We start from the raw sequence: 17,102 nt of genomic DNA on the forward strand, positions 1-17,102 counted from the left end.
CTGGATTGTTCGTCGACTATTTTGCAGAAAATCTGTTATGCCTAGGATGTTGGCATCAGCTTCTAACTCAGAGGAGTTGGGTGGATCAACAGGATGTCGAGATAAGCAGTCAGCATCGCTGTGAAGCTTGCCAGACGTGTACACTACAGATAACGTCCTGCAATTGCTATGCCCATCGCCCGCGTCTTCCTGTAGGATCCTTAAGGGTTTACAGCCAGCAGAGCGCATGGCGGTCTGTGATGACTGCGAACGTGCGTCCATATAGGTACGGACGAAATTTTGTGATAGCCCAGATGAGAGCCAGGTACTCTCGCTCAGTAATTGAATAGTTCCTTTCCGATCGAGAAAGTAGGCCGCTAGCGTGCGCTATGACACGGTTTGTGCCATTCTGCATTTGTGCGAGTATTGCCCCGATGCCATGGCCACTTGCGTCCGTGCGAAGCTCCGTTCGAGCGGCTGGGTCAAAATGAGCCAACACAGGTGGTGATGTGAGCGCAGAAATCAACGAATGTTCTTGGGTCTTCACGCCAGAAAAAATCTACGTTCTTTTTGAGGAGATCCGTGAGGGGCCGAGCAATTGCCGCGAAGTTGCTGACAAAACGGTGGAAATATGAGCAGAGTCCCAAAAAGCTGCGGACTTCTTGCGTAGAACGTGGGACCGGGAACTCGCGCACAGTGCGGAAGTTATCAGGGTCGGGTCGTACACCAGTAGCGTCCACAAGGTGGCCAAGTAGCTCTATCTGACGGCGTACAAAGGTGCACTTAGACGCGTTACGCTGGAGGCCAGCACAGCGAAAAACGTCAAGAATGGCCGACAGACGTGGAAGATGGCTTTCAAAGGTTGGCGAGAAAACTATGACATCATCTAGATAGCACAGGCACTTCGACCATTTAAAACCGTGAAGGAAAGAGTCCACCATGCATTCAAAAGTTGCTGACGCATTGCAAAACCCAAAAGGCTTGACTTTAAATTGATAAAGCCCATCGGGTATTATGAATGCCATCTTCTCGCGGTCGCGGTCATCGACGGAAATTCGCCAATATCCAGATAGTAGGTCTAGGGAAGAGAAATACTTGGCACCATGAAGGCAGTCAAGCGCATCATCAATTCGAGATAGAGGATAGACATCCCTCTTGGTCATTCGATTGAGATGGCGATAGTCGACGCAGAACCCACCAGGTGTTGTCCTATTTACTAAGCACAACAAATGATGCCCAAGAACTTGTTGAAGGCTCTATAACGTCTTTGTCGAGCGTTTTCTCTACCTCCTTCTGTTATATTTGGCGCTCTGAATGAGACACGCGGTAAGGACGCTTACGAAGGGGTCTGGCGTCGCCAGTGTCGATACGGAGGGCTACGACGCTCGTGTGGCCCAAGAAACGGTCGTCGATATCAAAAATGCTGAGGTAAGAAAATAGAAGACCACGGAGCGCTTCAACTTGGGACGGCGACAGGTCGTTTGATATCATTTTGTCTAGGAAAGCTCTATTCTCTGCGGCGGCGACAGGTTGCGCTACGGTCTTCATGTCAGGAGTGAGAGATGAAATTGTAGACTGCTCTAGAGTGGCAGTGCACATACCAAGAACTGATGTTCAGCTGCCATCGGCTATTCGCACAGTCGCAGACATGGCCGGGGTAAGAACTTTTTTCATGCGGAATCGAAGGCGTGAACTCATAACGGATATGTGGGCACCAGTATCTATTAGAGCTGTAACGGTCAGGCCATCAATAAGAACACCAAGTAAATTTCGTCTGGAATTAGTGGTTGGTAGAGGTCTTTTGGTCCAAGTTGTCAATGCAGCGCCACCTTCAGGAGCTGCATCTTTTAGCTTTACGAGAACTGCTCAGAATACGCCGGTGACGGGGAGTGAGGGCGTTGATAGGAGCGCGGCTGGCGACCCTGAGGCGACTGCGAGCGGCTGGACTGGGCTCTCTGGGCGACGACATCGGCGTAGTATGGTTCGGAGCGTAGCGTAGAACGGCTAGGTGGGAGGTTCTGAAGGTGGTCATCGGCAAAACGAGGTGGCGAATACTGCCCACGATCCTGTGGGTGTTGCCGGAAAGACTATCTGTTGTGGCAGTGGCGGGAAATGTGGCCAACGTGATGGCAAGAGAAGCATATCGGTCGATCATCTTGTGTGAGCCCCTTAGATGGATTTCGGTAGTGCGATGAGAACCACGGGACCAACGCGGCAGCAGCAGCAAGTGGGGCAGCGTTGTAGTGAGCGTTATGAGCGTTAGGATTTATGGGCAGCGGTGTGTGGCTGGAGTTTTGGGGAACTAAGACGCCCATGTTGGCAAACTCTTGTCGCACAACAGCCTGAATAAGAGATATTGGGGCCAAGGTGTCCGGCACAGGGGGATGAGAAGCGGAAGAAGCCATGGCTTCCAGCTCCTTGCGGACAATTCTTGTGATGTTGGGAGGATTCACGAATAGACGTGGCGCCACAGTTTTCTCGCAGGAACAAGTCACAGTGGTGTGGGGGAGTCGGGTAAAGCATTGAGTGATTCTCCTGCTTTTGGCTTCTTCGAACCACCGACATTCACTGATAATTTAGTCAATGGTGGTACAGTTCTTGATCAGAATGTTGAAGGCATCGTCGGCTATGCCCTTCAACACATTGCTGACCTTGTATAGTTCGGTTATGTCTTTGGCGGCCTTCCGACACAAGGCGAGCATGTCTTGGATATAGGTGACATACGACTCGGTGGAAGATTGAACTCGTGACGCGAGTTACTGTCTGGTTGCCATTTGTCGAGCAGCTGACCGGTCGAACAAGTCACGAAGGTTCTCTTTGCACACGTCCCAACTCGTCAGGTCTTCCTCCTGCGTCTCGTACCAGGCGCGTGCAGTACCCCACAAGTAAAAGATGTTGGCCAGCATAAGCGTCTCATCCCTCCTGTATTGCTTGCTGACGCGCTCGTATAAGGCGAGCCACTCGTCAACGTTAGTTGTGTAGGTGCCGCAAAATGTGTTTGTATCGAGAAGATGGGAAGGAATCACAGGCGATGGGTCAGGCGTAGACTGAACGGACGGCGCACTGCCTTCAGGCATCGTGGCTGGACGAAGCTGACGTCCGCTACGGAGATCCAGAGTCGGAAGGTTACCCAGCACCCCCACGAAAATATGTAACGGGGAGTATTTATTAAGTTAACGCCAGTTGGGCTAACACTGCACACAGTGTGCAAGGATGCAGGACAATGGGACAGTACAGGGCAGTCTATAGACAGCCCCCCAACAACATCACCGTCTTCCTTCCTTCTGCGTCATTTCTGCGCCCGTGCCTGAGGTACCTTTCTATACCCGTGACAATAATAATGGTAAGTCGTGTGAACATAAGATCTCTTTTTGTAACGGCAATCATATTCATTTCTCATCTACCTACTCGTAAACAAAAAAGAAAACATTACAGCTAACGTTTGGCCATATGTCGCTTGTTTCATTTTGGGATAAAACCACCTTACTTCGATGACTGTCAGTCTCTCAGACAAGCACTGCGGTTAAAAAAACAAGAAGCAAAATAACTATAACATAACGAAGCATTACAATTGTGTTATTGATAATTCACATCATATTTATGAACTTTTTGGCTCTTTGTTTAACCACGTTATGATAAATTGAAGCCGGAGATTCGAGCTGACACTACTCTCAGTACATGTGTCTCCAAAACTGTGTGCAAAGCAAACCGCCTTATCGTTCCCGTTAGTATTGCTCCTGTTTAGATTGCGCTTAACTGGAACGCGAGATTATTTCGTACAGCAAACACAAAAGGTCACACATTTCGAACTTGGCGCTAATAAACAGGAACATCTCGATATGTGTATACTCTCGCGACCAGCAGCAGCTCACCCTTTAGGATTCCGGATGATGTAAGCCGCGTACGTGACTGGAACTCCAATCAGCCAGTAGAGGAGCAGGGCTTCTCGCACACTGTTAGGAACAGCAATATTTTAAATGTACTCTCCCGTGTCAACAGTACACTATTATAGTATCAGGTATGGTGGACCCTATAGTAATCCATGAGTGACGGCCACATTATCAGAGGAACGGGCGACGAGTGACCCATGTTTCTCCTCGATGCAGTTTTGGGTGAGCACGTACTTTCTGCTTTTCCAGTCTTCCTACAATGTGTCAAAATATAACCTGTTTCGCAATGGACGGTTTTGGTTGAAGTTTAATTATGTTAGATACATTTATAATATTCAACACTAATGGACTTAGTTTATAGAAAGAACAGACCTTGCTTCTCCTGTGAGCAACTAGAATCTTTGCGCCACCTCGTGGAGCAAATTCTAACCGCGCGCTTCTGTCGACGTGGCCTTCGAGATCCTCTTCGGCTGTGAGACGGGACAGCAAGATCCCACGAACGCCGAGGTGCAAGTGCCGTTACTAGATACCTAAGTCAGAGAATACTAGAATACCCGAACACCTGAATACTAATAATACTAGATTTGCTAGCACACATAACTTCATCTTAACCATCGTACGTACAAACTACGGCAAGCAATCGTTGCATTTTTCAGCACTTGTGTTCTGGAATTCGCTATGATCGCCTTTAAAATCTCTAAATGACCATAGGTTTCGTTCTGAACTGAAAAAAGTTTTTTAGATTCATCTAACTTCAGTTTTTTACTGCTCTAGCTTTTTTCCCGACAGTTTTTGTTTATTTTTGTTTTCCCGCATCTTTGTATGCTATTTCTATGATCTATGCATAATGTGCCGATTGCATTTTGTTTATTGTCTGCGTTTTATTATTTTGTTAATTCTCTTCGCAGATTTGTTTTGTGCTTGTACCTGGGTGTTTCTCATTATTGTCTCCATATATTCATTTGAAGCCAACTATTCACCACGTTATCATGCACAGGTGGTCCCATTTCAGTCTGCGACCACGGGACCACTTCCTATATATTCTTACGATGTACTTCTTCCTTTGTTTGGTGTGAAATAAACTATTCTGCTTCTGAATATGTACAATCGCCTTCGCTTTTCCTTCTGTTAGCGTTCCACCTGCATCAGAGTACGGCCACCAACCACAGCAGGAATCAGAGACGCAACCTCGTTCTAATAAATGCAAAGCTTCAGATAGCTTGGGTGTGACGTCATGGACGCAGTTTCGGAACATGCCGGCACCCCACCATGGTGGCTTCGATTAAAAACAAGTTACAATTAACCTGTTCGCGATAACGACGTGGCACTAATGCCTCTGTGCGTGACTAACATGTGTTGTTTTGATAGCATTATTGCCACACCGAATACGTCGCGCCTCCTCATGCTGGAGCTCCAACGCAGCGGTTTCAGTGACATCAAAATGGTGACAGTTTCGCCAACGTGCAAAACAATGTGCTCGTGGCACGGCTCACCTGGGACTCCTCATGGAACGCAAGCGTGCTCGAGCGCAAATGGACATGTCCGCGTGCATCCGCTCCTCGACTTCATCATCACTGAAAAAAATAATAATAAACTGAACGGGGGGGAAACTGAAAAAGCCCCACAAGTTTACGCATATGCACGCGCTACCACATAGGTTGACATATTCAATAATGAGAAATACATAGGCCTGGTTATTACGTTTCCCTTTTGGTACTTTGTATCGTTCAAATTTGTTTTCTCTAAACACATTATCGACGCAACTTGATTTTCCCGTCTACATACATTCTCACCCTGCATTATCCTTTGTTATTATGGCTGCAGGAGGCCTTACGTGCTTGATATGTTCAATATTTTGTCACATTTTTCATTTACGGTGTGTTCCAGACTATTAATCTGTAATAGTAATCATTGCTAAAGTTCCACGGGTTAAAACATTGCTTCTACTGCGCTTTAGTCGAAGTATACGGGCCTCTAGCACACTCGTCTTCATCAACAGTCGCAATCGAACCCAATGACCTTCGAGTCAGCAGCGCAGCACCGTAACTACTGTAAAGATGGCCTTCGCGGTGCAACTGTTCGCACGTCCTTTAAACCGGGAACGAACACACAAACAGTAATGACAGTGGGTACTGCGATACTCGACATTTGTTATAGTGAGACATCAAATAATAAAGACAAAGCCCCTGATTAGCTGGCGTAAGTTTCGCCTCACCAGGTGACCAGGCTGGCGCAGTAGGCGTAAGTCCAGCAGATGAAACAGCAGGCAAGGGCCGCGGGCAGCGCCACCATCGCCCAACTCCACCAGCTAACGGCGCACTGGACGGCATTGCTACACGTGCGAGCAAGGCAAATGTGGTTACGTCAACCAGAAAGTATAGACTTGCAAGCAAGGAAGTTCATCGATGCTCGGGCAATGTTGTGCTTTAATACCGGTTGTTTTTAGAAACGCGCCCAAAATCTTCATAAATCAAGGAAATATTTGTCCGGTGCCTTACAATTACGTCTTCGGAAATCAACGAAATATTTGTTCGATGCCTTCACAATTACTTCTTAAGTAGCCGTAGGCATCCTAAGATACTTAAAAACGTCATTTGGGACAGTAATCAGCTTTTTAATTAGCATAGTTAAGCACATCTGTCATATAGTAGAATATAATTTTTTTCCTGCGAAGAAACGACCGCAGCTTTTGAGATGAAGTGAGCTCTAGTAATCGATGTGGTGTGGTGAACTTCAACCAAATTCAACGGTGAAACCGAAACCAAAGCGCCCATGGGCACAACAAGCAGACGATCAGAATAACGTCACTGCTCAACACAACGATCATAGAGGTGAAATACAATAGCGTTTGTTAACGTGTGTGCGTTACACGTGCTATTATTGCAACGACAGCCCACAGACGGACTAAACCGAGTCGGTTGAAGGTTGATATAACGACGCTCACTCATTCTGGACGTATCATAAGAATGTGGCTATTGCGATCTTTCGCTTTTCGGTTGAGGTTTCACCGCTCAATTTGGGTGAATTTCATTACTTCACAGTTAATACTGGAAGCCACTTTTTTTTTTCAAAATCTCAACGCTATACAATGGGTTCCTCGAATTCAGGACTTCAATTCTTTGATTTTACGTATCCGCCCAATTCTACTAAAAACGCAAATTATACCTTCTTAATTACGGTCCTGAAAGATGCCTCTCACCATGTTAAGATGCATGGAGCTACAGAAGAAGCAGCCGGGAAGGCATCGAAGAAATATCACACTTTCTTATTACTGAAAATTTCGTACGCATTTTTTGAAACGTCTGATATACGAAGTTCCATGCGTGCATTCTGTACGTGTCAGGTTATAAATAAAGAATAAGTGATTCGGCTTTGTAAAACAGGGCGTCAAGTTTACGCCTTGCTCTGTGGTTTTATAGAAAAGAACACCACAGCAAACCACACCACAGTAAAAATTGTAGCGTATTTGGTATGAATACTGACAATGTGCTGTAGTGAAAAACCTGCTAGTGATGACGTGCAATACAGTATGGTGTTAATATTTTTTATGATAATGCTCAGAAAAATAGCGTTTACTGCATGAGAGCAGGTTTCCATAATAGAGGGACAACCAACAGTGCAATACGTGGTGGTATAGGGCTATTGGTGTGCTAACGTGGAGAAATGTGGGCTACGAGCCGAATAGGAACGCAAGCACAGTGACACTGGGTGGCGAACAATCACATACAACTACTGAAAAATGAAGCTATAAAGTTTACATGACAGTTATTAACGTATATTTGACGAACCAAAGTTTGGGATGGCATTTACACCTGATATTCATGGTATATGGCGGGAGAGGGGGGTCCTTGCGCTTTGCCTTTAGTAGTGGAATGCGATAGTCATATCCTGTCCTGTGGGAGCGCGCTCTCCTATATGGCGCCTCGTACCCCGGCTAGCGTGCGCGTATAGTGAACTAGAATATTCATCGCCACAATCAACAGTACCACTTCAGGCCCGCAGAAGCTTTCCAACGACCCGAGTGCCATTGTATTCTTGGTGCACTCGACTTATCTCGAAAGAGACTGCACACGCTTTCTGTGGCTATATTCTAGTTCACTATACATGTGTGTCAGCCCTCGCTGCACGGGGCCTGGAAACCATCGTAATCAGCAAGATGGCTGCGCTGCCTTCACTGCGAGGCCTGTCTGCTGGCACGCGTCAGGCGTCGGCACCTTGCCGGTTGGCATGCCCGGACATGTACGATGGCACACGCTACGCAAGCTTACGTCACCGCACTTCACCTATCATTGGCCGCCAGTTCCCCTCTCCTGTGGGCTTGATATTGCCCGGCGCTCACGCGCTTATGGCGCGTTCACACTTGGCCTCGAAGAGAGCGAAACCGGCGAAACTCTCCGGAAACTGGCTCGTTTCGCCGCCCAAGCGGCCGGAAAATCGCGCCGCGTGGCCGGCGCGCAAGAATCGGTCCGTGACAAATTTTCCCGCCATGCGAAAGTGTATCTGATTTCCGCTTCACGGCTTTGGCTGTGTTAGATCAAACCACGTAATCTGACTAGCCAGCCGCAGCTTCAACATGGCGGCAAAGGCGTCGGCGGAGGCTCGCATTGACTCAAATCGCAAATTACCCGTTCAGCACGACGAAGCTTGACGAGGACGCGTGCCTCGAGAGCCTGGTTTGGATTATGATCGCCAAGAACTCTGCAAGTATACGGTGCAGATGCAGCGAGTCGGCGTGCCCAAACGTTGATTGATTGATTAAAACCTTATTTTGGTCCTGAGAAGACGCAGGGGGACCCCGCGCCACCCGGCTAATCCCACGTAAAGACCGTCAAGCCGAGCTTGGCGGCCCGTTCACGGGCCCCCTGGACGGCCAGGGTTTGATCGTTAAGTACGGAGCTGCATAACAGCGCAGCCCACCTGTCGTCGCTGAGGGCGGGGCCGATGGCTGTCTCGCTTTGGTGCACAGGTGGTTAAAATACCGCCGCTGCTGCCGGTGCGTTCGCTCATGGCGTTTCTGCTGGCGTATCTCCCGAAACAATGTTTCGGCTGTTTCTTTTCAGTACTTTGCGTGAATAAGTAGAATGTTAAGCAGGGAGGAACTGCGAGGCGAATTTTCGCTGCTACCACCACGCGAGTGCCGGGGCTCGGCACCGCCGCGGCTGCGGTCACTGCTGTGTATCCTCTGCGTCAGCTTGGCTGCCGCTAGGAGGCGGCACTCACCAGCGACGAGCTGGCCGACCAGCTTTGGGCTGTCCGGCAAGCCGAAGATGCCGCTTGGGTCGAAGGACTTCCCATTACCTGAAGTACCACTATCATCATTGACACAGGGTGGGATGGCACAGGGGTTAATGCCCTCTTCTCTCGCCTCACCCGTAGGAACATTTAATTAAGTTTATTCATTCACTCATTCATTCAAAGCGAAGGCGTCCCCTCCGGGGACGCTGCACTGGTTTATATACCCGTGGCGAAAGCACGAAGTGTTTTGCATTTATTCAAACTCAAAAATTCTCAAATCAGAGTACTATATGGTTGACCTGACACTTACCAGCCAAGGTTGACCAGGACGGCGTTGCGCGCGGGCACCGTGTTGAAGCTGATGAGGTTCCCGAAAATGGCCGTGTACGCGGTTCCGGCGATGAGTGCGGGCCTAACTGCCAGCATCAGTCTGCACCGGTCCGAATGAACCGTATAGAGAGTGAGGGTTAGGAATGATGAGGCATCGACAGCCTCCCGATCGGCGATGCAAGCGCGCACAGGCAACGCAAAGCAAAAGCTGGACACCACAGGCTCGAAATCACTACTTCCCAGGCCAAATATCAGCCATTTGCTGTTTTGAGATTGCATGCCTGTTCTTACTGTGGCCGCAGGAGGATGCTGAGACTTCACGCGTGCGCACGCGATCGCTGAAAGAGCCACGCATTCGTATCTCTGGTTAAATTTCAGTGTGAGAGAAGCCAATGCAATTGCGCCGTGTGAGTGACAAATCATAGTAACTGCGCTCGTTCAGGACAGCTTCTGAAAATTTTTTCGCAGCCGATAGTTTATGAGGCGACAAACTTCTTTACTGAATCCATTCCATGGCTACTGAAAAGTGTTGCAGGGCCGATTCAACACGACCGTCCAACCAAGCTGTGGCCAGTGAACGTCCTGTCTCGTCTTGTTAAACCGCGCAATCCCAATCAGTTGAAAAGCAATCGCACAGTGTTCCTTTCACCCTCTCCTTACTCTCAGCAAGAAAAGAAACGCGCGCAGTACTCTCTTTCAGCAAAGCCGCCCGCGTTGACCGTTCCCGCCAACAGAGGTGAGCCGATATTGCGCTTTGGAGATCGCTTCTGCTTTCTGTCGTTGCATTCCACGTGGCATGAACTACGGCGCCCACCTGACTATCTTCAGACCTGGATGTGCTTGTTGGCTTCCCCAAATTTATTTTTAAAGTGCTACAGCCTTCCAGCGACTACTCCCGATGGCCCACTGTGGCGTCGGCGCCACGAATGCCCATTCTCTGTGACCTAATAGCTCCAAATCATAGTGGGCAGCAGCCCTTATACACACACTCTGAGACTGAGTGTCAGGCGTTAAAGAAGACACAGCAGTAATATGGCCATTGCTAATTATTATTAACACAGACTTCACTTACGCTTGCAGGCGTATGCACGAAGAGACTAGCTCGTCTGCTGGATCGACTGTAACAATCAAAATTAAACAGTGCATAGTTAGGAGCGCATATTTTGTTTGCATAAAGGAAACAATGTATGTGTAGAGAGGAAGAAAACAATTTTATGCGCCAGTCGACCTGTCTTGCTATCCTAGCGCTTTCGAGTTGAGCGTAGAAGTGACAGCTATATAACTATCGGAATGATGAGAAACACTGGACTGCATGTTGAACATGTCTCAGTTGTTCCGGGAGGTATCTCTTTCCTGGAACGTAGAGAAAAAATCAACCACGAAAGCTATATTGTCGAAAAGGTAGAGGTAAAAGTGAATGTCAAATTTCATGCAAAACTACAATATTTCGGGGTTACATAAATGAAGAAAACCAAATCACCATTCATATGTATCGACAGAGCAGCAATACTAGAGCAGAGGTCGTAAACACGCGACCTGCGCACCACCTGTGGTCACTATGCTCTGAAACATAACCATGGAAATTAAAACAGTTTCATAATTTGCGTCAACATTTTAGTCATCCTGGATATCAGTATCAAAATACCGGCGGCGTACTTGGTGGTTTACGACTGTGCTTTTACCGTTGGTTGATTGCCGTTTTCGGCAAGCAGTTGTCACGAGGTTTTTAATCGCTTCTCTTCATTGCGTTATCTTTTGTTGTTTCTATGTTTGCCACGAAAAAGGCCTTGTGTTCAAAGTAATAAATTTGTTGCGAATCCACTATTGCGTGTGTTTTCCTTTTTAAGTGTTTCGTCTTTTTTCACTGATAAATCCATCTTAAACATGGAGCAACTCGCTTCAGGAACAGTTTTAGCATATATGTTTCAATTCTAAAATGTGGAGGCAGGGTCCCCTTCAAAATGACCCCAACAGAAGTTAAGGGATATTCGTGCTTTTAGATGGCAACGTGGCCTGACATTTCGTGCAATCACACAGCCCGTTCCACATTCCCCACCGCTCTCCAGCACACGTCGCTCCAATCTTCACTGTCGTGGCCCTTGCAGGAGCCAATTTCAAGACTTTTGCCCCTGGCTCGAGTGAATTCGAGAACCCTGTACTAGTGCCTACGCAACGACCGTAGTTGGTGTTAAAGAGCTATGTGTGAGTCCTTACGGTAGCTGGAAGCCACCTCGCCACCTAAGTAAGGCTGCGGAGCGCTGAAGACGCGACGTGCGCTGGTGCCGTTCTCGTCGAGTCCGGCCGCTGCCATCCTGCGTCGTGCCGAGTCGACGCGCCTGCGCTTTGGGACGACGCCGTTCATGGTAGCCGCCATCTCGGTGTCATCCAGTGAGGCCAGCGACACGCGACGGCTGGCCGGGCTCTCGCGCCGCCTTTGCAGGCTGGACCCGGCCGACGCGCTGCAACGCCCCGGGGCCTTGAGGATGCCGCAATCCTCGAAGAGGCGCTCGGAACTGCAGTTCGCAAGCGAGGCGACATCCTCCTGCAGCTGGCAGACTGCGCTCGCCGTTTGCGCGTGGAGACCTTGAATCAACTGCGACGAAATAGCGAAAAAAAATGGCCCCCGTACCTGCATGTTATCTGCAAATGTCGTCGAAAGACGATAGTCTTGCGTGTGGAGAGAGTGAACAAAACATTTATTTGATGTTCTGGAGGCGCTGCGTTAGAGTTCCTGAAGCATGCAGCGGGGGCGAACGAGCGCATCAACTCCCGTCACGCGTGAGACATGAGCGCTATCTGGCAGTGTTCTTGCAAAACGTAGCGCGTGGCTCTGAGACAGGCGTGCTCGCCCGTCTCAGAGGTGATAAGGTGTATAACGCAATGTGACGGGTAGGTGCCACCACCGTGTCGTCTTAGCAAAGCGTTGGAAACACTCTCCTTTTCGTGCAAGCGTTGCATCGTCAGCGCAGCGTGATAAGCTCTACTGTCCTTAGAAATACTTATGCATGCCTTTTCTAGTAAAGGATGCACATACAGAATATATACGTGCTGTTATGGTGCCTCAGATATGCACAATATTACTTTTTAATTGACGATCGCACAAGTATGAACGCTAAATCTTGAGCAACATTGGCGGGTGCTGCGGATGGGGTCTGCCGTTAGGAGTATTGGCTGGTCAGACTACCCGGTACCGTTAAGCGTGAAAAAACAGACAGACAGACAGACAGACAGACAGACAGACAGACAGACAGACAGACAGACAGACAGACAGACAGACAGACAGACAGACAGACAGACAGACAGACAGACAGACAGACAGACAGACAGACAGACTAAATTTTTTTGCGTTGAAGGTCCCCAAGAAAGAATATCGTCTTTAATAAATTAGCAGAGACATAGCTTGGCTATGCCTGGGTAGGCGTAGCGTGAGGTGCGGACGGACGGAATAGCGAGCGAGCTCACGCGAATCAACCGCCAGCCCACTAGAGACCCGTCACTCCAGAAGCTTCCAGGCAGTCTCCGGTGAGCCAACTTAGTGCCATGTGGCGTCACTGCTCCTCGAACATGCGCAGCATAGCTCTCGATAAGCCACGCGGAACTGCTCGACGACAGCCAGTGAAGCTAATGCTACAAAAAAATATCTAACAGGGTCCCCTATTGCATTCGCCTTTGACGACTCGACCGTCAAAGCCTTTTCCACTTTCCTTCGGTTGTCGTAGTGATCCTATCCCACCTCGCTACAAACGTTTTCTGCACCTAATGTGGAATCGCACAGCCTCCGTGATGGGCCTACTTTTGGCCAAGCGACGACGTAATCAAACATCCTGGTGACGTCATCGTGATGCGATATGCTGACGTTATTACATAATGGCCTTTTTACGCCACTTGGTTGTCAACGAAAGGAGGGACCACTTGGACGGTCAAAATTCACGTTGGCTGAGGCAAACCTTTCGCCTTGAAAGTCAGTTTCACGGCAAGTGCGAAGCAAGGACTACGATAGCAAGCACTTCGAATGTTTGTACGAAGTAGACGAAGTTTAAGGGGAGATGCTTCTCGAAAATTGCAACATATTTTTGGTTGCTTCTTGCTCAGATAAGTTTAATTTTTTTTACTTTCTATACAAAAAATAAAGAATGTAAGTAATTTGAAAGTAGGGTATGGTCACTTTTAAAGACCGCAAGCTTGATCGTAAAGAATTAAACGAGCTAATTGTCTAGAGCCCTCTGGAAATTGTCACCTGGGTGTTTGCCATTGCATTTCACATAAGGAGTTCACTAAAGCCACATACTCAATATAACTGTCATTTCCAAGCTCTTATGAAGGAATAAATATATTTTGAAAAATATATTTTATAAACTATAGTTTTGTCACATAGATGAACTTTCATTTCTATACGTCTAAAATGCATTTTTTCCTCAAAATGCAATATTGATACTTGTTACGGCCGGATCGTGGTCAATGTTTTCCATGTATTCAATAGCATGCGAAGATTGATATCATCTCCTTTGAAACCTGAGATAACGTAAGAGATTAGTATGGACTGAGCATTTTAAGACTTCTCACAATACAATGTGTCTTGTTCATTAAACTATCCTAAACACACTTCTAGGTAATTGCATTGTACCGTTAATATAGAGCAATATGAGCTATTATTGACTTATAGTCATGAAAGCTTAGTGGCAGAAAAAGTGAGTCCAAAAATAAAAATGTTTTCCACATACTCATGATACAAAACAAGGCTATGCCACTAACTATAAAACTGAATACATATTTAGGATCAGCCTAAAAACCTACGCAAACACCTAAAATTTCATTGTCCCAGGGCACAGAATAAACTTCTAGGAGGTTAGCTCCTCTTAGTCTAACTTTGTCTCGCGTCATGCGTGGCCGGCAGTATCTTCCGAACAGTAAATAGACGGCACTGTCTCATAGAAGTTTATACAAACTGCAGAGTAGTGAGGATATTCTAGGTGTCGCTGTAGCGCTACTCCACGATTGACTCTGCGCGGGCTGTGCCCAGATGCGCGAAGAACGAATGCCTTTCTCAGTCTCTTAATTGGATCGTCACCGTACGTGTCGGATCGTTGGTGGAGCATGGACGAAGAAGATCGGTGGGCGTGGAAGGCCGTGTAAGCTCGTACTACACAGACAGACAGACAGACAGACAGACAGACAGACAGACAGACAGACAGACAGACAGACAGACAGACAGACAGACAGACAGACAGACAGACAGACAGACAGACAGACAGATGCATGGATGAACGTACGGACGAATGAACGCCCAGACGGAGGGACAGATGCGCGGACGAACGGAAGGACGCATGGACAGAAGAACGGATGGATGTACGCTTCGCTCCACTCATCATCACTCACTCCATAGATATTCTGCGAATTTTTCACGAGTAGAATTACCCCATCACTCTTTCAAAGTTTCAAAGTTTATTTGCAGGAAAGAAAAAAAATACAAAAACTTCCCTGCGGGAGGCAAAGACTAAAGGCTAAATAGCCTGACGAGGTCTTGACCTCCTGATACAGTCTGCATCAGTGCCATATTACACATATTCACACATCAGTAACATACATATACAAATAAGTGACATTATACATATCTTATTTAGTTACATAGAAGTTACAGCACACAATCTCGCGCGTCTCTACACAGTGATGGTGTAATACGGATGCTCCACAGAGCAAAACGGTTTGCATTACGTGTATCGCATTAACGCCAAGTAAATCGCGAAAGCACAACACGTACAAAGGTATACAAATCATCTACTGATGTCTGCCAAGGGCGCCTACGACCACCATTGGCTTCCCTAATTTTACGCGATCAGTACGCCAGTTCATCGTGACTTAACGACACGGCCACTACAACAACATACCTGCAGCAGCTTCCATCCGGACTGTTCCATCTCTTCCTTACTGGGGGCAGTGTCCCACTTGACGACACTCCGGGCGCTCTCGCGTACCACAAAGGTCGATGGCGACAGTTGCCGCTGGTCTTCGGCGGCAGTCTTCATGGTCGTCGACTCATTCGACCTGGCGAACGACGAGGTAGCCGCCGTGTCTTCGCCATCGGGCAGCAGCAACCAAGAGTTTGGACCTCTCATCAACTGCGACGCCCACTCAGCGTAACTGTCAACGCTGCGCTCGCCGCTCTTCGTGACGGGCGTAGTATACCAGACGTCTAGGATGGTAGCCGGCGGTGTTGACCACGCTGAGGAGCGGGGGGACGCTGAAAATGGAGTCGTCGATGTCGTGAGCGCACTCGGCGACTGACGCTGCTGTTGCTGTTCTAACGACTCCTCGACGGGCGAAGGAGAGGTGACGTCCTCGGCAGGTGCAGCTTCGACAGGATGGCAGGTACCTCGCAGCATGTCGTCTACGGGACCGCTCGTTGTTTGCTGGGTCACTAAGGATTGCACTACTGGTTTGTCGGAGAGCTTGACGGAAGCTTTCACTGCAGGTTCGTGCTTCGATTCGTTCGAAGATTCGTTTGACGGCGTTTTTGATCCCCCGTCGTCGCCCAGCTTTACAGCATGGACGCTCGCTCGTGAACCCGACTGCTGTGGGCTCTTTGGCGTCATTACTTTGGGTCTAGAGGTCTTCATCATGGTCACTGTTCTACACTCTGGAGGTGTGCTGTACTCAGGTTCTTTTCCCTTCAAGCTGCTGCCTTTGAGGATTGATGATGGCTGCACGCTCTGGGATGAGAATGAGCGTATGGTGCGAGTAGGAAGCCTGCAGGCCCACACTGCGCCCTCGGAAGTGCGCTCGGGCGAACTGAATGAAGTTTTCCTCCGCTTCTTCTGGGCCTGCGTTCATGCGGTTGTATCACATCGAGGTAAATAAAGGTCTCCCTTAGCTCACCACAAGATGTTCGCCAATAAATTATATAGGTCCAAAGCAGACAGATTAGATTTGTGGGGTTTAACGTCCCAAAACCACCATATGATTATGAGAGACGCCGTAGTGGAGGGCTCCGGAAATTTCGACCACCTGGGGTTCTTTAACGTGCACCCAAATCTGAGTACACGGGCCTACAACATTTCCGCCTCCATCGGAAATGCAGCCGCCGCAGCCGGGAATCGAACCCGCGGCCTGCGGGCCAGCATCCAAAGCAGACAAACCGCTTTCAACTGGTAACACAAAAGTGAGAGAGACAGAACCAACAAAACCATGAACGCTATAGTGTTTCGCTTTCGAAGCATATTAAGGGCACATCGTTGTGTTCCGTAAACAAAAAACAAAATAAACAGCATATACACGGAGTGAATGATGATGAGCGGGGTGAAGCGCTGGAGGGTTCCTTCGCTAAACCGTGAACCATCCGCGAATATAGCACACTACATCATCAAATATGTGACAAACACTGTACATATTTATAGAAGAAATTTTATTATTCGATGGTGATAGCTACATGTCGCTTTCATTGACCCTTCGTTATAACGGCTTTGATCGAATTGGGGCGTAGTGGTATGTTTGAGAGGACGAAGTAGTGGACACTTTGCAAAGGTGGAATTATAGACGGCCACTTACAAACGAGAAATGGCCACAGTGGGATAGTCTTTGGTTGTTTAACGCACACCTTGCTACAAGTAAACGATCATCTTGCATTTCATATTGGCTACTTCTCAACAGTTTTTGCTTAATGGTCGGTGAAGT

At 48.1% G+C, this 17,102-nt stretch overlaps 1 protein-coding gene across 1 annotated transcript in view; it reads right to left on the bottom strand.

Moving 5' to 3' along the window:
- LOC142803673 (uncharacterized) overlaps positions 1-17,102 on the bottom strand; it is a 64,350-nt gene that overhangs the window by 7,729 nt on the left and 39,519 nt on the right. The window contains exons 2-8 of the mRNA XM_075889213.1: positions 15,320-16,252; positions 11,649-12,027; positions 10,507-10,552; positions 9,415-9,534; positions 6,085-6,201; positions 5,363-5,443; positions 3,852-3,932 (exon numbers count right to left, since the gene is read on the bottom strand). Coding sequence (XP_075745328.1) covers positions 3,852-3,932; positions 5,363-5,443; positions 6,085-6,201; positions 9,415-9,534; positions 10,507-10,552; positions 11,649-12,027; positions 15,320-16,252 — 1,757 coding nt within the window. The remainder of the gene's footprint in view (positions 1-3,851; positions 3,933-5,362; positions 5,444-6,084; positions 6,202-9,414; positions 9,535-10,506; positions 10,553-11,648; positions 12,028-15,319; positions 16,253-17,102) is intronic.

This window comes from Rhipicephalus microplus, chromosome 3 (genome assembly GCF_043290135.1).
Source record: "Rhipicephalus microplus isolate Deutch F79 chromosome 3, USDA_Rmic, whole genome shotgun sequence".
NCBI lineage: Eukaryota > Metazoa > Arthropoda > Arachnida > Ixodida > Ixodidae > Rhipicephalus > Rhipicephalus microplus.